Here is a 23585-nt window from a genome sequence, read left to right on the forward strand (position 1 = left end):
TTCAGATTGTACTACAAAGCTGTGGTCATCAAGACAGTGTGGTATTGGCACAAAAACAGACACATAGATCAATGGAACAGAATAGAGAATCCAGAAGTGGACCCTTAACTTTATGTTCAACTAATATTCGATAAAGGAGGAAAGACTATCCCCTGGAAGAAAGTCTCTTCAATAAATGGTGCTGGGAAAATTGGACATCCACATGCACAAGAATGAAACTGGACCACTCTCTTTCACCATACACAAAGACAAACTCTAAGTAGATGAAAGATCTCAATTTGAGACAAGATTCCATCAAAATCCTAGAGGAGAACACAGGCAACACCCTTTTTGAACTCAGCCACAGTAACTTCTTGCAAGATACATCCACAAAGACAAAAGAAACAAAAGTAAAAATGAACTATTGGGACTTCATCAAGATAAGAAGCTTTTGCACAGCAAAGGATACAGTCAACAAAACTCAAAGACAACCTACAGAATGGGAGAAGATATTTGCAAATGACATATCAGATAAAGGGCTAGTTTCCAAGATCTATAAAGAACTTATCAAACTCAACAGCAAAGAAACAAACAATCCAATCATGAAATGGGCAAAAGAGGGGATCCCTGGGTGGCGCAGCCGGTTGGCGCCTGCCTTTGGCCCGGGGCGCGGTCCTGGAGACCGGGGATCGAATCCCACGTCGGGCTCCCGGTGCATGGAGCCTGCTTCTCCCTCCGCCTGTGTCTCTGCCTCTCTCTCTCTCTCTGACTACCATAAATAAATAAAAAAAAAAAAAAAATTAAAGAAATGGGCAAAAGACACGAACAGAAGTCTCACAGAGGAAGACATAGACATGGCCAACATGCACATGAGAAAATGCTCTGCATCACTTGCCTTCAGGGAAATACAAATCAAAACCAGAATGAGATCCCACCTCACACCAGTGAGAATGGGGAAAATTAACAAGGCAGGAAACCACAAATGTTGGAGAGAATGTGGAGAAAAGGGAACCCTCTTACGCTGTTGGTAGGTATGTGAAATGGTGCAGCCACTCTGGAAAACTGTGTGGAGGTTCCTCAAAGAGTTAAAAATAGACCTGCCCTACGACCCAGCAATTGCACTGTTGGGCATTTACCCCAAAGGTACAGATGCAATGAAATGCCTGGACACCTGTTCCCCGATGTTTATAGCAGCAACGTCCACAATAGCCAAACTGTGGAAGGAGCCTCAGTCCATGGAAAGATGAATGGATAAGGAAGATGTGGTCTATGTATACAATGGAATATTACTTAGCTATTAGAAATGACAGGGGATCCCTGGGTGGCGCAGTGATTTGGCGCCTGCCTTTGGCCCAGGGCGCGATCCTGGAGACCTGGGATCGAATCCCACATCAGGCTCCCGGTGCATGGAGCCTGCTTCTCCCTCCGCCTGTGTCTCTGCCTCTCTCTCTCTCTCTGTGACTATCATAAATAAATAAAAATTAAAAAAAAAAAACAAAAACAAAAAAAGAAATGACAAATACCCACGCTTTGCTTCAACGTGGATGGAACTGGAGGGTATTATGCTGAGTGAAATGAGTCAATTGGAAAAGGACAAACATTTTATGTTTTCATTCATTTGGGGAATATAAATAATAGTGAAAGGGAATAGAAGGGAAGGGAGAAGAAATGGGTAGGAAATATCAGAATGGGAGACAGAACATGAGAGACTCCTATCTCTGGGAAACGAACTAGGGGTGGTGGAAGGGGAGGAGGGCGGGGGATGGGGATGAGTGCATGATGGGCCCTGAGGGGGGCACTTAATTGGATGAGCACTGGGTGTTATTCTGTATGTTGGCAAATTGAACACCAATAAAAAAATAAATTTATTGTTAAAAAAAGAAGTGCATTACTGAAAGAAAGGAAGAAAGAAAAAAGAAATTTCAAGAGGATTTTTGCTTTAACAAAAGAAGTGAAAAGCAAGATTAGCATTCAGTGTTTGTTCTGCAGGGAGCAGTGACAGAGGTGGTGTGCTCTCTCAGCAGGAAGGGGAGCCCCATCCAGCTCCTCCCCAGGAATTACACTCAGAAGCAAGCCACCATACCTTTGCACCTTGTGACCAAGGAAAGAAAGTCTTTAGACTAGAAAATAGCCTTAAGTTATTAAATAAAATAACACATTGCCCAGTTTTGTCCTTGAACATTAAGGATTTCTAAAAAACACAATATTATCAATAACTCTATTGAAAAAGAGGTGGTAATGGCTCTACCACATCATATAACTATGTAGAGAATGCAGCAAGCAACGAGATATAATATGCTTTATCTTGATTTCGTTTCTGCATTTGTCAGCTAGATGCATTTGTAGGTAACGGAAAAGCCTAAGAGAGGTTGTTTGGGGGTCTGGAAATGCTCAAAAATCTTTCTGGGTAAGTTAATGGTGATTGCTTTTTTATGCTATTTTGGTTCACAAAACATTTCCACTTCTGGGATGAATGTGTAAATTCTTTATACTTTGATAATGTGTTCATTTATGTAAAAAAAAAAATGAGGTTAGACTTCATCATCTACTCCCCCTTTTTTTCATTTTAATTAAATGTTTTGCATCCTGTTATTCCAATCTTGGGAAATCCTTTTCAAATATCGCAGTGATTTCTTCCTGATTTTCTCCCAACTCTCCCATCATTTAAAACAATTGTGTATACCCTCTTATGTTTCTTTAAATTTTATAGAGACCAGGAAAAATTCTCCTTTATGAGTCAGGCTTTTCCTTCTAATGCTATAGTGTGTTTGTACAGCCTCTTGAATTCACAGACATTCTTGGCATGGGGCATGTCCTATAAGTATTAAGTGTCAATACATATTTTTGTGTCAAACCGGTTTACAACAATAGCTCTATATGAAACACTGGATTCCATACTAAGCCATTAATTGTGAAAGTCTTTCTTTTTTAAGATTTTATTTATTTATTCATGAAAGTCACAGAGAGAGAAAGGCAGAGACATAGGCAGAGGGAGAAGAAGGCTCCAGGCAGGGAGCCTGATGTGGGACTCCATCCTGAGACTGCGGATCACGCCCTGAGCCAGGGGCAGGTGCTCAACCGCTGAGTCACCCAGGCATCCCCAAAGTCTTTCTATATAGGGAAATGACTTTGCTTTTTCTTATGTACTTTAATAGAATGGAGATAGAAAACTTTGTTGAGGAATTACCTTCATTGAAGAGTCTTTCACACGTCTTGCCTGGAGGTATGGCCCAGGAGGCCTAGAAGGTCTATTTTTACATTTATTGAATTTATGGTATCAGAATCTATGTAAATGCAGTTGAGTTCAGGCTGCCTCTACAAGCTGGGAGAAACACCTATGACCCATTTTACTGTATGCTCGCAGCCACACTGGAACATCCCTGAGGATAGGCAAAGCCTCTAATTCATAGTGACCCATAGGGCCAAAACCCTAGAAAAGACGACAACAGGGAATGGGTATCACATTCAGTGATGATCACTGAAAATCGGTCATCAGTACCCATTACTCACAAATAAAAATCTAAACACATTTGCAGAGCATGAAAAACTGGTCATCAATTGGTCTTTCCCCATCCACAGCTGGACTAAGAACCTCATCAAACTACTGGACATCTCAGGACATCCTTTGCATACTTCATTGGATTTTGTGCTTGTGTTTATTTTGACCAGATTCTACTCACACTACTGAGGCAGGCTGGCAGTTCCAGAACTCCCTGGACACTCGGTAGTTCCATTGTGAACCATTTCTCCACATGCTTAAGTATACTGTATTCAGTCTTGCCATCCATGTGCCCACTGGTTGTTCACCAGTGGATACACCTGGTAATATGTGCCACTGCCTTACTATTTTCCCTGTGTCCCAGCTCCCTCCTGCAGCTGCATATAAACTCTGAGGTCTTCACCTTGATTAACTCTGCATTTGATGCCCATATCCACTGCCTTGTTCCTAAAACCATCTGCTGAAGGAGGAATGGCATTCCTGCCCTGCTTTGCAGAGTACACCATCATCAAACACTAAACATACAATAAAGACAGGGTCTCGGGATCCCTGGGTGGCGCAGCGGTTTGGCGCCTGCCTTTGGCCCAGGGCGCGATCCTGGAGATCCGGGATCGAATCCCACGTCGGGCTCCCGGTGCATGGAGCCTGCTTCTCCCTCTGCCTGTGTCTCTGCCTCTCTCTCTCTCTCTATGTCTATCATAAATAAATAAATAAATCTTTAAAAAAAAAAAAAAAAAAAAAAGACAGGGTCTCTTTCTATTCCCTGCATTATCTCATGTCTCATATCTAATATATGCATGGGGCTTGCAACATGTTTTTTTTTCAGAGAATTATTGCAAATCTCACATGGGTCATTGTATTTATTAATTTACTCCAGAAACTATACTGGGCCCTTACTCTGTGCAGACTCTGAGTGAAGGGATTTTGGAATAAAAATATGAATAGGAAACATTTTTGTCCTTAAAACACTAAAATTACTTAAAAGAAAATTCTAATGTAAATCACTGTTTAAATAAAGCATTACTACATGAATCTACATTTGCTAACATGCACATGTGAGGAATGGAGCTCATGCGTGTGCAAAGCCAGCCAAAGGCTGGCATTTATCCCCCTGCACCTTCCAATGTCTCATAGACCCTCAGTTCTCCCTCAGAGTCAGAAAGACCTTCTCTGCTTCAACTCCTCTTCCCAGATTCCTTCCTCAGAAACACAGAGCTGCCCTGGATGCAGCCGCCCTTTAGTATAACTAGGGAGAGTTGAGGCTGTGTCCACAGAGCACGTTTGAAAAGTTTAGCTCAATGAGTCACAAAAGCAGTTTCTGGGGAATAAAAAAAAGGAACAACAATAATGCAGGCTGTAACTGCTGAATGAAAACCAACCAAGGTCCTTTTGAAAACCACAAATAGGAAGGAAAGTGCTGTGTCAGTAACTGTTGCTTTTTTTTTCCTTCTTCCTGTGGAGGAGGAGGAGCTTGAGTCTAGGAGATTGTGAATCCCCAGGGCTGAGGCAAAAGTGTGCCAGGGAGAGCGAGAGGCTGAAAGGGAGAAAACTATGGATGTCCTGAAGGCAGCATGCCCCAAAGCCACCATGCCCAAGAAGTTAGGGAAGGTGAGCAGGGAGGCATAGTCCAAGGATGGAGGATCCTGTGTTGTCAGAGAAGATAAGACACAGATGAAAAGACCTAGAAAAGGAGCATTAGTGAGGGTTGGGGTGGATTTGGAACGATGCAACCTGAATCAGACGGAGGAATCTGGGAGGAAGTGCCTTGAAATATATGTGTATTGGCTCACGGAGGTTTTCTCTTCACCTTAGAAGAAGCTGAATGAGAAAATACAAAAGTGAGACCAACCCTATTAAACAAAAAAAGTACCCAGGCAGTCACTTCACAGCATTTGTAATACAATGAAATCAAATTATAATCAGGCCCAGTGCCTACCTGGACAGACAGACTGGAGGGAATTGTGTTTCTCTAAGAACAAGGATGTCATCGACCTCATTCCCAAGCTAACAAGTGTGGAGACAAAACAAAACTCAGCTACATTACAATCAGCTGGGAAGAAATGCCATGGGATGTCCATTCAGACACTGAGCTCACCCCCCTGAAGACCACTGTGCCCCCCCACACTGAAGCCAGCAAGCTCCTCAGCTTCCCAGGAATTAGCAAATCTGCATTCCAGTGAGCTGTCTTATCAATTCATCCATACATTTGAGCGAATATATTGCTTATTGTGTCTCCCAATAAAATAGAAATGTTTCTAGCATCATTGAGAGCCTCAGGGATGTAAACAAAAACCCAACTATATATGTAAAATGTAGAAAAACATGGATCTCACTTTTGACATGATATTGTCATCTTTGAAATTCCCTCATCCATTAGCTTCTAGGATAAACTATACTGATTCTGTTCATTCATTTATCATGCATTCAACTAGTATTTACTGAGGGTCCAAATACGCCAGTCATTCTTCAAGGTACTGGGGGAGATGCAGCACTGAACAAAACAGAAAAAAAAAAAAAACTTGTCCTAATGTAGCTTAAGTTCTGTCTCACAGTCCTTCCATTTGTCTTGATATTTTTCTTTAATTAAATATACTTACTACATGCCAGAGCCTGTTTCAAATGTGTGGCATCTATGAGTTCTTCTCATCATCTGAAGAGCACTGTAGGAGTGGCACCAGCAAGGTCCTCATATTCAGAGGAAGTTTGGCACAGGAAGATGGACGTGGCTTTATCTGAATCCATGTAGCTAGGAAGTGGCACAGTCTTCCTCCTTGGCCGGGGTCTGCTTTTCCACTGGGGAGGCCTGTGCCCTCTTGTTATCTTTTCTAACATTGTTGTTTGGTTCATACATGCATCCGTTTGCTCTCAAAGAATCTATTTTATTTCTCCACCCTAACCTTTGGGCAGATGAGTCCAAACCTTTCAAACCTTCACCACCAAAACCTCAGGCAAGCCCTCATACTTAGAATAATGACCCACAGGGGTGCCTGAGTGGCTCAGTAGGTTAAGTAAGCATCAGACTCTTGGTTTGCGCTCAGGTCAGGATCTCAGGGTCACTAGATTGAAACCCCCACCCCTTCTTGGGCCCTGTGCTCAGTGGGGATTCTGCTGGAGATTCCCCTCTCCCTCTACACCTCTCCTCACTCATGCTCTCTCTCTCAAATACATAAATACATCTTTAAAAAAAAAAGGACTGCAAACTTCACAGGAACCCCAAAGACCTGAGTCATCTGTCCTTGCCTGTCATGGGGACCTTATCTGCTGCCACTCACCCTCATCTGGCCCCACACACAGCCTGCCTGGAGGGCTCTGGTCCCAGCTGTGTCCTGCTCCCTTTTAGCACAGTTCAGGCTTGTGTACCCTGTGGCCTCTTACTGCTCTGTTGATGGCTTCCCTTCCTGCTTACTGCTTGTACTGGCCCTTCAGTTGTTAGCTCAGAGACTCCCTGCGGGCCTGGCCCCAACCCTGCAGGTTAGTCCAGAGTCCTCTATTATAATCTTGTAGCACTGCTGAGCGATTCCTTTCTAATTGCCTGAGTTCTCTTGATGGATTGTAAGGCTCTTTGAGAACTGGAACATTCTGTCTTTTGCTTACCCTTGGGTCTGGATGATTTGGTCCATGCATAGCTACCATAACTTCAAATTCAAAATGGAAATCACATTTTGTTCAGTGACAGACACTCCCTGCATTTGTTACTTTTCAGTTGACCTACTGACCTCACCACACTCATCCTGAGTAGGTATCACTTCCTCTCTTCAAATTATCTTGCTTCTTATGCATCTTTCTCAATCTTCAGACTTCAGAGTTGCAGCAGCTCTGAGGGGCTACGCATGAATTATTCCTTCTGAGGAGAGCCTTGTCACCTCCAAGATATGCTTTGCAACAATAATAACAGGCACACAATCCTTACAGGACCCTCATTGAACTATGCCAGATATGTACGTTCCAAATATTTGCTGAGCTATACACCTGTCATTATTCTATATGTATCTACCTCTATATCAGCAGATCAGCTCATCTACTCATTCCTTTTATAATTAATGGGATGGAGTGTGTAGAAAAAGTAAAGTTTGGAAAAGATTTTAAGAAATTGTTATACTATGTAAGGATAAGAAAGCCATGGGGTAGTTGAGAAAAATGATGAAAGGCCAGAGCTCAGCAATTCTCCAAATGCACTGAGAGTGAAACATGAGAGTAGGGGCTCCATGAAGATACAGTGTGAGGGATTCTGTTACAAATATGCAGTTTCCTAGGAGGCCATGATTACTAAAACGTCAATTTTATCCTTGTCACTGAGTTGCAACTTTTCACCAGGAGTGGCTCATTTGGACTCTTGAAGCAGAGCCAGCGGATAAAACCCAGGCTGCATCTGCCTCTCCTGAGGCTGTGGGGTTCCGCCCTGTGCCAGACCTCAAGGGCAGATAGTGCGGGCAGCTGGGGAGGACAGTGCAACTATCACCCCGGGCCAGGCGACCTCCGGCCCTACGGCCATGGCCTCGGCGGCGCCTGGGGAGCGGCTGCGTGAGGAGGCCAGGTGCCCCGTGTGTCTGGATTTCCTGCAGGACCCGGTCAGCGTGGCCTGCGGCCACAGCTTCTGCCTTAGGTGCATCTCCGAGTTCTGCGAGAAGTCGGACAGCGCGCAGGGGGGCCTCTATGCTTGCCCGCAGTGCCGCGGCCCCTTTGCGCTGGAGAGCTTTCGGCCTAATCGGCAGCTGGCCAGCCTGGTGGACAGCGTGCGGCAGCTGGGGCTGGGCGCTGGGCCCCTGGGGGTGCGCCAGTGTGCACGGCATGGTGAGGACCTGAGCCTGTTCTGCGAGGAGGACCAGGAGGTGCTTTGCTGGGTCTGCGACACCACTCCGGAGCACAGGAGCCACCGTACAGCGCCGCTCCAGGACGCAGCCAGGCGTTACCAGGTGAGAGCCGGATGTGCATGCACACCGAGGCACAGTGGAGAGGCTCGATGGCGAGCCTGGAGTCCCGGCCCAGACAGGAGCGGCCTGAGCCCGCGGTGTTGGTGGCTTGCCCAGGGACAAATCCAAAGGACATAGTCCTGATCTGAAGGACTCCGCGCCCTTCTCACCCCCTCTTGCCTCGCAGCTCACACTCAGCTCTGGTCTTCTTGCCTTGTGGTATGGAAATCCTTTCTGAGACCTCTGTTCAAAAGCTCAAGTGCTCCATTATTTTAGTCTTTCTTCTCCTCTGAGAAGCCTTCCCTAGCCCTTTACTTTCATCCCGCTTTTATTCTTCCTGATGCTGGTTCTGGGAGGGCTAGAGGTCTGGTGTGGAAGGCTGTGATATCCAACGGGCTCTTCATGATAAGTATCTATCTTGATTGTAAATGCTTCCTAGTTGTACGATACCTTGCTTTTTAATAAGTGCTCATCTCTATGTTACTTTATATTGTCACCAAAACAACCCTGGGTTTCGGACAGTAGAGTCAGCTGGGCACATGGCTCTCATCATCTTTAAAGCCTGCAGATGCGTGTGTACCCTGAGGTAAAAATCTGTGGCTTCACACACAGGCGGGTCTATTCCACACAGATTTGGGCTCACATAATGTGGGCACCCTCAAGGGGAAGGTGGCTCATATTGGGGTACTTAGCCCCCAAAAGTGGCATCTGTGAAACTCTAATAGAATTTTCCCTACTGGTTGGTGCTCTCCAGAAGTTCTTTGACACATTCTGATTACATTTAAATTTCCAGCATTAGGAACAGCTACTACCACAAGGGGAGTGGGACTTGTCTTCAGTCTATGAACATGTTTAACAGAAGTACTGTCACAATTAAATAAACTTCGAATATTGACTTTCTAAAATGATGATGATGATGATGATGACGATGATAGTGACGATGTTTTTACCTTTGATTGTTTTAAAGAAAGGTTTTTGGGATATTTTCCACCTCAACTTTCTTCCTGACATGTCTGGAAATATCTCTTAGCTTTTCTTTTTTATTTTGGTTGTCATCTATAAAATTCAGGTACCAGCTCCTTTCTAGCTACACTTTTAAAGTATGCTGTTCCTCCTTTCTTTTTATCCAGAAGTTAACTCAGTGTAACTTGGCTATATGTAATATGTCTAAAGAAGTTCCTTATACTTTAATAGTCCTGATTTAAATACCAAATAAATACTTGTTAAACCCTTTAGCCTAGAAGTGAAACTTCCCTGGGGTCCTAAGTTCTGTTTCCACAGTTCTTATGTCAACAACTATGAGATCCGGCAAAACTAGCCTAATCACTGCTGGCCCCAAACATGCCACATCTTTTTCACCTCTTTTTTTTAAAGATTTTATTTATTTATTCATGAGAGACACACAGAGAGAGAAGCAGAGACACAGCAGAGAGAGAAGCAGGCTCCATGCAGGGAGTCCGACGTGGAATTCCATCCCGGGACTCCAGGATCACCTCTAGGGCCTAAGGGAGGCGCTCAATCACTGAGCCACCCAGGCATCCCTCACCTACTTGTTTTTGATCAGTCTTTCTTTCTGTGTAAGGGATCTTTTCTATAAATATCAAAGTTCTATTTCTTGCAAACCTGGGTGGCGCAGCAGTTTAGTGCCTGCCTTTGGCCCAGGGCGGATCCTGGAGACCCGGGATCGAATCCCACGTCAGGCTCCCGGTGCATGGAGCCTGCTTCTCCCTCTGCCTATGTCTCTGCCTCTCTATCTCTCTCTCTCTGTGTGTGTGACTATCACAAATAAATAAAAATTAAAAAAAAATTTTAAAAAGAAGAAATGACAAATACCCACCATTTGCTTCAACGTGGATGGAACTGGAGGGAATTATGCTGAGTGAAATAAGTCAATCGGAGAAGGACAAACATTATATGTTCTCATTCATTTGGGGATTATAAAAAGTAGTGAAAGGGAATATAAGGGAAGGGAGAAGAAATGGGTAGGAAATATCAGAAAGGGAGACAGAACATAAAGACTCCTAACTCTGGGAAATGAACTAGGGGTGGTGGAAGGGGAGGAGGGCGGGGGGTGGGGGTGAATGGGTGATGGGCACTGAGGGGGGCACTTGATGGGCACTGGGTGTTATTCTGTATGTTGGCAAATTGAACACCAATAAAAAATAAATTTATTATTAAAAACATTTTTTTAAAGTCAGGATTATATGAACCCAGTGGATAAGAAAGTGGCAGAAAGAGGTTGAGATGGAAAATTGCAGGAGTCGTAAGGGATTTTAGAACCATTACTAATTTTGTTTTTGTTTTTGTTTTGTTGTTTTAGAAAAAGATGATAGCTGATGCCCTTTAATCAAACCAAGACCTTACAATGTTTAGCAAAGGGAATCCAAAATGAGATACTATGGGAGTTGAATTTGCTTTCTATACCCTTTTTTTAAGCTTCCAGCTGCATTTTATTAAAAATACTCCCCTCTGCCCACTGTCTGGAATATCCTCTGTTGCATGTCATTTTTCTTCTTCTTCTATTTTTAAAGTTAGTCTTCCACATCTCAGTCTTAAGAGAATAAAATGTATGTATAATGATGCTGTGCCAAAGTATATTTCTTAGGTCTATTTAAAACATGTACATGTAAGATTTGGGTAGAAATAAGGATTAATTTTCTGAAGTTAACTGCAATAAATGGCCTGTGGATCATTTACTTCTTTTTTGACTGAGCAGAGAACATTAACTTTAAGTTTTCACAATTTCCAATTACTAAACAATGTTCACATTATAATGTCTAAATCCAGGTCTCTCTAATCTCTCTTCATAGAGATTCATTTGTTTCTACAGTGTTGTCATTCTAGTGACTACTTTAATATATTTTAACTTCATTCTGTAATCATTCCATGTGAGTCACTCTGCTCAGCAGTTTAATAGGTATTTATTTTTTTCTTTATTTTTTTATTTGCCAACATATAGCATAACACCCAGTGCTCATCTCATCAAGTGCCCCCCTCAGTGCCCATCACCCATTCACCCCCGCCCCCCACCCACCTCCCCTTCCACCACCCCTAGTTCGTTTCCCAGAGTTAGGAGTCTTCATGTTCTGTCTCCCTTTCTGATATTTCCCACCCATTTCTTCTCCCTTCCCTTCTATTCCCTTTCGCTATTATTTATATTCCCCAAATGAATGAGAACATAAAATGTCCTTCTCCGATTGACTTGTTAATCCCCACACTCCTCTTCCCCCATAATTTAAATATGGTACCAAAACTTGCAGGTAAAATTGCCTGGTCCCTAAGCCCATTGCACATTGAGAACTCAAATCCGACTGTCTTTCTCAGACTCTAAATTTGAAAACTGTAGCAGAACACTTGTCCAATCGCATGGCTCTGGGTTTCTGCTTGTTGTTAAAATGCAGCCAATCAATCATTGGGCAGAATTATGGTCTCTTTGGAGGTGTCTCTAGACACTGCTGTCAGCTCCCTACCCTGTATCTGAAGATGCCCCTTTGTTGATGATTTGATCCCCTGTGTCACTCCAGGAGAAAGTGGAAATCCAAAGGCAGCGCTTCAGGTTGGAGTTTGAGAAGTATCGTGGATTCCTGGCCCTAGAGGAGCAGCTGCAGCTGAGGAGGCTGGAGGAGGAGGAGCGAGCCACCCTGCAGAGACTGCGGGAGAACAAGAACAGGCTGGTGCAGCAGGGCCGGGCTCTGAAGGAGCTGGCCCAGGAGCTGGAGGAGAGGTGCCAGCGCTCAGCTCTGGCTCTGCTGGAGGTGAGCCTGGGCGCTGAGGCAAAGCCAGGGGCAGATGTGAGACCACAAGGGGATACAGAGCTTTCACCCACACACAGCAAACCACTTGGGCCTCTATGCATTGTAGCAAAAGGACACCATAGAATCTGTTTGGAACATACCTTGAATCTAAGTTCTAGCATCAGAATGAGAAGGGACCCTAGATAAATGTATAAAACAGTTCATAGTAGAGACCAAAATTAAGTATTTTTGGAAAGTAAAATTAATTTGATCTTATGATAAGGTTAAACAAAAAATGGACAGTCCACACTGTGTCGCCTAAAATCCTCACAGTCTGTCAATGATGATAATGACAATTCCAGAAGTCTTCTGTAATCCATTTCCATGTCAGTAGTTAAACATATGAATAATGTTTTAAGCTGTCCATCTTCAAGTGTTCCTGTTAAATTTTGGGGTAAACATGGATTTCCCTGTCCATATTGCATGTGCATTCCAGGCATGGTGGGGAGGGATTAAATGGACTTCTTGCCATTTCCTCACAATCAGTTAGGTATTATACTTCAGACAGGAAACTGGGAATACTTATTTGTTTTTAATCCTCCACGAGGTCATCAAAATCCCAAGGGAACTGAGAAAGCTATTGTTAATGCGTGTGTATTAGCATGATAGAATGCACTGCAATAGAAGACTTCTGGGCACACTTCATTCTGTCTCATCCCCAATGACCCATTCAGGAGATTCTCAACTAATAATCCACATCCTCATCTAGTAGCTGATGCTCATATCCCACCTTGACTTAGATCCAGACACTGAAAGTGCCAAGAAATCTTCATATTGACTATCTACGTAATGTTTACAAGTACAGTGAGTACACGGCACTGGTTACACAGTTGGGGAGTTCATGAAATGAACAAACTTACAAAGCATATTTATTTTATTTCACTTAATCCATTTTGTTTTCAATATAATTCTGTATATAAGCAACACTTATGTTATTATTATTATTATTATTAGGCTCATTTCTATGTGAGCAAACTAAGCAGCAGAAAGTAATTGATTTTCTGAACTTCAGAAAATAAATATACACTGAAATTTAGTATTTTCAAATACAACATCCATCATCTCATTTTACCATATTTCAAAACACAGCACTGAAAACAATCACTTATTAGTGCTCATTAGAATCAGTGTTAAAATGACTTATACTACAAATCTTAGGGAGAATATATCCTAAAATTATTTATGTTCATTCTTATATCCACCTTTCCCTTTCCTCCTCAGTACTAGCAAGCAGCATTTTACCAACAAAGACCAAAAAAAGGCCTACCAGTCCTATAAAAACTAAAGTCAATTATTCTCCTGCTTTTATGCCTTCTCAAAATTTATCTGACATGTGGCTATTTTCAGAGGCAAAATGAAAATGTAAAATAGGTAATTTATTTAAATAATCTCTTTGAGATAAAATGTTGCCATTAATTAATGACTTACTTTTTTATCTAGTTATGTAACCTATTCCATATGGGTTCATAGCTATGTTGTGGTGGTCCAAAGAATGAGAAATTTGGACATCAGTAGTAATTTTTTTTTTGTCAATACCTTTCTCTGTCCCTCAAATAAATTCTGGAAATATATAAGGTCTATTTTTACCTTAATTCCATCTATGTGTGTGACAAAATGTAACTCTTTATTAATATATCCAAATGTCAAAAGTATCAATTCAGAAATAAATTGGTTGATATCATTGGAATTAACCTAAACTTTGTGCAGTCTGATGTTGTAGTAGAGGAAAACTGATTTTAAAATTAAAGAGACATCCACGAAGGCAAGAGAAACAAAAGAAAAAATGGACTATTGGGACTTCATCAAGATAAGAAGCTTTTGCACAGCAAAGGATACAGTCAACACAACTCAAAGACAACCTACAGAATGGGAGAAGATATTTACAAATGACGTATCAGATAAAGGGCTAGTTTCCAAGATCTATCAAGAACTTATTAAACTCAACACCAAAGAAACAAACAATTCAATCATGAAATGGGCAAAAGACATGAACAGAAATCTCACAGAGGAAGACATAGACATGGCCAACATGCGCATGAGGAAATGCTCCGCATCACTTGCCATCAGGGAAATACAAATCAAAACCACAATGAGATACCACCTCACACCAGTGAGAATGGGGAAAAAATAACAAGGCAGGAAACCACAAATGTTGGAGAGGATGTGGAGAAAGGGGAAAGGACCCTCCTGCACTGTTGGTAGGAATGTGAACTGGTGCAGCCACTCTGGAAAACTGTGTGGAGGTTCCTCAAAGAGTTAAAAATAGATCTGCCCTACGACCCAGCAATTGCACTGCTGGGGATTTACCCCAAAGATACAGATGCAATGAAACGCCGGGACACCTGCACCCCAAAGTTTATAGCAGCAATGTCCACAATAGCCAAACTGTGGAAGGAGCCTCGGTGTCCATTGAAAAATGAATGGATAAAGATGATGTGGTCTATGTATACAATGGAATATTACTCAGCCATTAGAAATGACAAATACCCACCATTTGCTTCGACGTGGATGGAACTGGAGGGTGTTATGCTGAGTGAAATAAGTCAGTGGGAGAACAAACATTATATGGTCTCATTTATTTGGGGAATATAAAAATAGTGAAAGGGAATAAAGGGGAAAGGAGAAAAAATGAGTAGGAAATATCAGAAAGGGAGACAGAACATGAAAGACTCCTAACTCTGGGAAACGAACTAAGGGTGGTGGAAGGGGAGGAGGGTGGGGGGTGGGGGTGACTGGGTGACGGGCACTGAGATGGGCACTTGATGGGATGAGCACTGGGTGTTATTCTATATGTTGGCAAATTGAATACCAATAAAAATAAATTTATTAAAAAATAAATTAATTAAATTAAATTAAAGAGAAAATTCAACAGCCAATTTTTGGATTTTGTCAAGAGAGATTCATGTTTCCTATAGTTTTATCTTCATACTTAATTATTTCCATTCATTCCTAAAGAGATGTTCATGGTTTGTTTCCAATCCGTCAAAAGTGGTTTGGAGGTCTGACTCACACCTGCTCATATTTCTCTTTTACTTTCAGGGTGTGAGAGGAGCCTTGAGCCGGTATGTTTCCTTTCTGACTCAGGGAATGGGTTGGGGGAGGACAAGGAAGTTAGTGGATACACTGTACTGAGAATTCTCTGTTCTGTGCCCTTCTCAGAAGTCAGGATGTCATGCAGCTGGAAGCAGAGACCATTCCCATGGAACTGAAGACCATGTGTCGCATCCCTGGGATGAGGGAAATGTTGAGAAAGTTCCAAGGTAGGCTGCTCTTTGAGCAAGGAGAACTATAACATGGTTTGGCTGTTATTGCATCTTGTTTCTGGACAAGTCAGGCAGCAGTAACAGATAGAATTCAAAGTTTATTTTGAATTTTTAAAGAGTTATTTATTGATTTGTGATAGTGGGAGAGAGTAACCCAAGAAAATTCTTCACCGGATGTGGAGTCAGACGTGAGGCTTGATCTGATGACCGAACATCAGACCTGAGCTGAAACCAAAGGCTGTTCACTTAATCACTGAGTCACCAGGCACCCCATCAAAGGCTTATTTCTAGATCATATCATTGGTTTACTAGTGGATTCTGGAGACACGTGCTTCACTTATCTTCTCCTGGGACCCGTCCAGGTAGAGCCCCACCTCCTTTCTGTTGCTGGTCGCTCTGGGAAACTGCTAAATTCTGGTGGATTAGACTCTGGTCCTACAGGCATCCACGCTAATGTGGCACACTGGCTTCCCTGAAGACGTCATTAATTAAAGTGAGTCACATGGTCACACCAAGTTATAACGGTGGATGGGAGAGAGTGCTGTGTTCAGAAGAAACAGAACTGGGATATTTGTGTAGAGTTATAAAGAGAATTAGAGTCACTAACACCCATTTAAGCTACATTTAGTTAGAAAAATTAAGCTTGAAAGTATGATTCAGAGTTTATTTGCGGTGATATGAATAACATTTGTTCCAATGGATATTAACTTCCCTGTTTATAAAATACTGAAAACAGGGATGCCTGGGTGACTCAGTGGCTGAGCATCTGCCTTTGGCTTAGGGCATGATCCTGGGATCCAGGATCGAGTCCCACGCCAGGCTCCCCGCAGGGAGCTTGCTTCTCCCTCTGCCTGTGTCTCTGCCTCTTTCTGTGTGTCTCTCATGAATGAATAAATAAATATTTAAAATAAAACAAAATGCTGAAAACATATATTGTTTGGAGGGCTAAATGAAATTTTTTTGAAAACAGAGAAAAACTATCAATATAAAAGCATTGCTGTGTATCAAGTTTATTTTATTATCTATAATTTGATGAGTTGCTTAAATTAGGTAGTGAATAAAGCCAAATATATTCAGTTATTTATTTTCATGTAGGAATAAATGTGGTACATAAATGAGTTTGTTAGGTCTGATTATGTTGTTCTTTAAAGCAATATAGATTCAACATTAGTATTTCTCTGTTTAATCCAAGTTATACCCAGCAAAGCAGACAAACTGTGGCTAAATACTAGTTTCATTACTTGGAAGGAAGCTTCAGCCATCCTTCATGAGAAAACCCATTTTAACAGCCCTGTTCATAATGAGCAGATTAAACATGTAGTAACAACTATATGACCTCTGTAATTTATTACACTCCTATAATGAGTGTCCTCATATTTCCATTTTTAATGAATTAAATAATTAATGAATCAATTCAAGAAATATCCTGTATTTTGTGTCAGACACCTTTCTAAGTATTAAAATATATTATTGAACAAGAACTCCAAATCCTACAAATCCATAGCTTCATGCTGTACATATTTACTTAAATTATGAAAAATACATAGAATGCTAGATGATACAAAATATTGGGGAAACAAATAAGGTAAGGATAGCAAGACATTCTCAGGTTAGGGCATCTCATTTGAATTTGACAATCAAGGAAGGTCCCTAGGGGTTAAATCATCAAATATCTGATGTGGAGAAAAACATTCCAGGCATCAGAAACAATGAGTACCCAGGCCTGAGATAGAAATTAGAAGATGTGTTCCAGGAGCTATGAAGACGTCTGTGTGACTGGGGAGAAGTAAGCAAGGGAAGAGTCAGTGAGGCCAAGAAAAGACCAACTAGCTTAAGGTGTTACGGGCAGGTCACTGTGACCAGGATGCTTTACCTTTGCATGAAGCAAGAAATTCATGAAAAGTTGTGAATGGAGGAATAACATGATCAGACTAATGTTTTAAGAGTCTCACTCTGTACGTTTTGTTGAGAATAAATTCAAAGGGGCAAGGCTTTAAGTGGGAAAAGCAATTAGGAGCCTTTGCAGTCATTCAATCCGAGATGATTGTGGATTGGATCAGCATGGTAGTATTATCAGAAGTGCTGAGATGGGGAATGTTGACAGAATCTTGGCATATTTAGAAAGTAAAGCTGTCAAAATCTGCTGTTGGATTATATATGAGTTGTCAGAGAAAGAGAAAAGTCTACCTCTCTAAGGTAGAGATGTGCATTTGGAATCAGTAAGCATATGAACGGAATTTAATTAAAGCAATGATCCAGCCAGCCCAGGAATACACTGAGAGTGAGCTAAGAAGGAAAGAAAAGGTTCCAGTCCTGAAACCACTGGATGGAGAAGAGTGGAAAGCAGCACAGGAGACCAAGAATGAGTGATGAGTAGACAGGGAAGGAAAGCATCAGTGTCTTTGGGAAAGAGAAAGGAAGTTTTCCAGGACAAAGGGATTCTCAACAGCATTGAACTGCTATAGAAAAGTAATTTAAGGTGAACTCTAATGACTACTCACCAGGGGGAGGTCACTGGAAAGACAGACATGGGCAGTTTCATTACATCATGATAAGCAATTGAGTAGAAGAGAGAGGGGTTGGGGAGGAATTGGAGATAGACCATATTAACAACTATTTCACAGATTTATTTTCTCATAAATCGAGCAAGGGTGTGTGCTGGCATGGAAATGATGTGTAAAGAGAGTGCATACATTAAGTAGGCCTAACACAGTTCCATGGAAGCCAACATTTCAATCTGTTATTTATGACCTCTATAGTTTGGGAAAGTCACATAAACTCCAACTTTGAGTCTCCTCATGTGTAATGTGGGGATGATAAGTCACCTTGAGGGTGGTTGAATGCATTAGCAGTGATGATATATTCCTTACATGACCCACTCAGGTTACAGTTTCAACACAAGATCACCAGAAGTGGTTTAGAGACAAATGGTACCATTTTAGTAGTATTTGTTATGATATTAAAAATAAAACTATATTAAAGAAATTTATTATTTTTGAACATTTATAAAGAAAAAACCTTGAATATTCTACACCCTGCCTTGTTCTCTGAGGAAATTTTACATATAGTTGTATTTATTAATTGTGTGTATAAGTAAAACTTCACATCAATCTCCCTGGGATTTCACAATATCAGTATAGGTTTTCTTTTGTGTAATAAATTACCAACACCTTTGCTTCTTAAAACCACATACATTTATTAGGTCATAGTTTTGTGGACCAGACATTCCTATGGGGTCAGCTCATTTCTCTGCTTGGGTTTTAACAAGATCAGTATTAGGGTGTTGGCCAGGCTTGACTCTTCTGATGAGTCTGGGGAAGACTCCACTTTCAATCTTATTTAGTTTATTGGCATAAGGTAGTTCTGGCAGTTGTAGGACTAAGATCTCCATTTCCTTGCTGGCTGTCAGTTGGAGGTCACTGGCCTTGCTCCTCTTGTGGCTCATTCCATCTTCAATGCCAGCAATGACATATGAAATTCAAATATCTCTGACTTCCTGTTCTGCCATCAACCCAATAGCCAGAGAAATGTTTCTGATTTTTTTTTAAATGTTTCTGATTTTAAGGGTTTATGTGATTACATTAGGTTAGATCTACCCCATCATGTTCATATAATAAACATAAATATGAGAGTAGCACCAGGGTCTGGAGGCCATGGGGCTCATCTTAGAATTTTGCCTACAGCAGTGACATAACTTGAAAGTGGTGAATTTCAAATTAACAATTTTTTCTATGGATTTTGAGAAAAAAAATAAATGCAGAAGATCTTCCTAAGATTACCCCACTGCTCTGAATGTAAGTGAAAGGACTCTAAATAGTTAATACATGCGATTTGTCACATCATCAATGGTTATGTTTTTATTGGGGCAGTCATGAGTCCTGAGCTATGCAGAGGTAGCAGTGGGATACACAAGGAAGTGATGAAGAATATACTCAGCAATCCTCAAGGTAAACTACTCGTTTTGCTTCCCGTAGGAGTTATTGGAGAGAGAAGAATAAGGAACAGTATGACTATTATCCATAATATTGCAGCTTATTATGTTTTAACCAGTCTTTTCTGACCTTTCACATGTCCCACAAAATTCTTCCCACAGTTGATGTAAAGCTGGACCCTGTCACAGCACATCCTAGCCTCCTCTTGACGGCCGATCTTCGTACTGTGCAGGATGGAGAGCGGTGGAGGGATCTCCCCAACAACCCTGAAAGATTTGACACATGGCCCTGTATCTTGGGTTTGCAGAACTTCTCATCAGGGAGGCATTACTGGGAAGTCATGGTGGGAGAAAGAGCAGAATGGGGTTTAGGTGTCTGTCAAGAGACAGTGCCAAGGAAGGGAGAGACCACACCCTCTCCTGAGAACGGTGTCTGGGCCATGTGGCTGCTCAAAGGGAATGAGTACATGGTCCTTGCCTCCCCTTCGGTGCCTCTCCTCCACCTGGAACGGCCTCACTGCATTGGGATTTTTTTGGACTATGAAGCAGGTGAAATCTCCTTTTACAATGTAACAAATGGGTCTTACATCTACTCATTCAACCAACTGTTCTCTGGTATTCTCCGACCTTATTTTTTCATCTGTGACACGATTCCTCTTACCTTGCCACCTATGACAGAAGCAGAGTTAGAAATTTGAGCATCCAGCAGTCATCTTGACTCTGCTTCTAATATGAGACATGATCATTTCTAAAATTCTGTTCCTGAGAATTTTCCACTTAGCAAAGATTCCCAGGGTGGACTGGACAATAGGAACATGCTAAGCAGCAACAATTGCCCCCATTAGCACTTTAATCCATCTTGCTATGGACATTTTTCCATCAGGACAAAACAGAAAATATGGAATATTTACATTTGGAGGAGAATTGTAGAGCATACTTAAAAAAAAAAAAAGTGATCTCTGTCTGTATCCTGCCTGGGACTTGAACTCACTCCCTGAGATCAAGAGTCACTGCATTCTGGCTGAGCTGGCCTGACATCCCCATAGATCATAATTTGTGAAATGGAGTGGGCTCCTCAAGTCTTCTTCCAGATGGAGTCCCACATTTTCTTGATAAGGCTTTTCCAAGTCAACAGACATTGTGTTAACATTGTGTTAAAGATTTCTATACATTCATTGTAACTTCTTATCCCTTTTCATCTCCTTTCATTCCAAGTCTTATTAGGAATAAGAAATGACTTTTTTTTCAGAAATGGCAATTCTTGAATTGGTGGAGAACAGTCCAATACAATTCCAGCATCAATTTGTAATTCTGTTTCTTCTCTCTCAATCTGTCTCTCTGCCTGCCTCTGTCTCTAGTTTTCTCTCTTTCTTGCTCCTTTTTTTCTTCATTCCTGTTATGGATAAGATTCCATTTCTTTCTAGATTAACAAATTCAGAACCATTTCTTTTTACATTCAATTTTCCTATGACTATATTCATTTATTTTTAAAATTATTTTATTTATTTATTCATGAGAGACACAGAGAGGGAGAGAGGCAGAGACACAGGCAGAGGGAGAAGCAGGCTCCAGGCAGGGAGCCTGGACTCCATCCCAGGACTCCAGGATCACCCACTGGGCTGAAAGCAGGCACCAAACCGCTGAGCCACCCAGGGATCCCCTGTTCATTTATTTTCTAAATCCTCTTTATACTCAACTAATTTCTAAGGATTATGAAATCCATTCCTCTGATTCAAATATAACTGATTATGACTCCAGGCCCCTCTGTGACTGCAACTTTTTCCTTTATCTTTGGAGATATTTTTCTAGAGTGGAAATTTCTCAGAATCCTGATTCAATTAGTTCTTTGATTTAGCCATTTACTAGTGGCAAGACCTCAAATAATGCCGTTCTCTTTAGATCTCAGCAAATTAATATGGTTCCTATAAGTGAAATAATGATATGAGCCTTACAATGCTATGGAAAATATTTAAGATCATGATTGGTTTTAATTAAATGTTTCTACTTAAGTACAATATAAAGGTGATGATGATGATGATGATGATGGACTGATAATAATATTTGACTTATTTTTAATGTATACCTTCCTAAAAAAATTCTTAAATCACTGAAGGCTAAATTTGCTTCTACATTTCTTTATATCTGTGTCTAATAAATAATTGCCAAACAAAAGCTAAAATGCTCAACTGCTAAATGTTAAAATGACATACAATTATTGATTAAAGGAAAATTTAGTTAACATTACTTTGATAATAATCTGCCAACACTTTAATGCTCCACTTTAACTCTACCTTGAATTTTAACCTATTTTATCTTGCAGAAAGATGTCTTTGATTAAAATTTTTTACTTACTTTCTAATAAGGTCATCAATATGGTTTTCTTTCTAGATTTTTAAACATTTTTCTTTGCAGATTTTTACATTTGGAGGACTATCATGAAATATAATAATTTTAGAAACGGAACAGTCTCATAAACTATTTCCAGATGGCTCTACATACTTTATTGATGAGCTTTTGTATTAAAGATTTCTGTACCTTCACTTTTTTGATATGTTTATATTTGATCATAAGCAAACAATTCCTTTCTCCATCTCTCCTTTCCAAATGGAGGTAATAATAATGTTTTCTTACATGTACCTTATTAATATCTCATAGACCACACATATCCTAGTCCTCTTCCATGCATGGTCCAAGTAGAAAAGAGGCTCATGCCCTGGGTTTCTGCTCATGCTTATCCATCGTCAGGAATTAAACAGGAACCGCCAATTTAATGAAGCACTTATTCATGTGACTGTAATGTAAGGGATCCATGACAGGAGGCAGTAGAGAGAACATACACTTAGAGCCCTAGGGACTCTTCCCTGTGGACATCAGGAGATCACACCTCCCCAGGGGCTTAACAGGCAGAGGGACACCATGGCACAGTCTCAGGCCTTCCACTCTCTTCAAGGCATGAACAGAGAATAACTAGTCCCTTGAGAAAGTTTACATCCTGGTTTCCACTGTCCCCCTCCCATCCTGTTATCTCACTTTACATCTTATCATGATTTATGTCAATCATTCAACCAAGTTAATTCTTCCTTCATTCCTTGCTTTCCAAGCTTCAAGAAGTTTTGTGCATCTGCTAGTATAGCCCTTTCTCCTTTCCTTTCCAATTCCTGAGAGGTTTCTTCTGTTCTTTCTGGAACTCTGGTTCATTAACAGCTAACTTCTTTATTTTTTTTTTTTAGTATTTTTAATTTCTTTTTATTGGAGTTCAATTTTCCAACATATTACTTAATGCCCAGTGCTCATCCCATCAAGTGCCCTCCTCAGTGCCTGTCACCCAGTCACCCCCACCCCCTGCCCACCTCCCTTTCACCACCCCTTGTTTGTTTTCTAGAGTTAGGAGTCTCTCTTCTTTAAATTCTCTTTAAAGATCTTTCCTATTCCCCGAACTTCCCCTTATTTTCTTCTCTGTTCCTTCTCCTGAAAAACACACACATGCACACACACACACACACAGAGGCTTCTTCATCTCAGTGGAAAGGAACTCCATCCTTCTAATTGCTCAGGCCAAGAATCTGGTTGACTCCTGTCTTGATTTCTTTAGTCCTCATCCAGTCCATCAGTAAACCCTGGCTTTACCCCCAGAATACATAGATAATTTAACTCTGCTGCTACAACTGTGGTCTGAACTTCCATCCTCTTCCATTGGGTTACTACACTAGTTTCCTAACATTAATCTGGGCTATACTCCAGCCCCTCCCATGTCCATTATGAATGCAGCAGCTGGTCTGATCCTTCAGGTCCCAAGACAATAAGTTGAGTTCAATGACTCTCCTTTGAACTTCGAGTTAAAGTGGTAATATTTACAGTGAACGTATAAACACTGGAGTATCTGAGCACCAGTTAATTATCTGATTCTGATTCTCTCTCCCTCCACATACTTCTGGTTTTATCCTCCTTCCTCTACCCTGGCATCTAGGCCAGGTTTATACCAGACCAGGCATTTCCCATCAAGGGACCCTTCTGCCAGCTGTGCCCTCTACCTGAAATTCTCTTTACCAACATGTCTCCCTTACTTATCCCCTCTTTTTTTTCCCCATTAAACCTTCTCAAGCCCAGCTTCTTGGTCAGAACTATACAGTCTGAATCACTTTGGTGTCCACCCAGATCCTACTCTCCCCAGTCTCTTTTACCAGGTCCAAAGGAGGCAGCTCTTTTTTA

At 41.3% G+C, this 23585-nt stretch overlaps 1 protein-coding gene across 1 annotated transcript; it reads left to right on the forward strand.

The window, feature by feature from the left end:
* Positions 1-7913: 7913 nt before the first annotated feature.
* Positions 7914-20074, forward strand: TRIM58 (tripartite motif containing 58). Its single transcript, XM_041728143.1, has 5 exons — positions 7914-8397; positions 11913-12143; positions 15222-15244; positions 15342-15442; positions 19539-20074. The coding sequence occupies exons 1-5, from the start codon at positions 7969-7971 to the stop codon at positions 20072-20074; spliced, it is 1320 nt and encodes a 439-aa protein (XP_041584077.1). The 5' UTR covers positions 7914-7968.
* Positions 20075-23585: the final 3511 nt, after the last annotated feature.

The sequence above is a fragment of the Vulpes lagopus genome, chromosome 13, assembly GCF_018345385.1.
Source record: "Vulpes lagopus strain Blue_001 chromosome 13, ASM1834538v1, whole genome shotgun sequence".
NCBI lineage: Eukaryota > Metazoa > Chordata > Mammalia > Carnivora > Canidae > Vulpes > Vulpes lagopus.

Bases quoted from the DNA above. Each gene is read 5' to 3' on its own strand.
- TRIM58 (XM_041728143.1), top strand. From the start codon at position 7,969: ATGGCCTCGGCGGCGCCTGGGGAGCGGCTGCGTGAGGAGGCCAGGTGC. The intron at 12,144-15,221 runs GTGAGCCTGGGC...TTTTACTTTCAG, and splicing joins CAGCTCTGGCTCTGCTGGAG to GGTGTGAGAGGAGCCTTGAG. The intron at 15,443-19,538 runs GTAGGCTGCTCT...TTCTTCCCACAG, and splicing joins AATGTTGAGAAAGTTCCAAG to TTGATGTAAAGCTGGACCCT.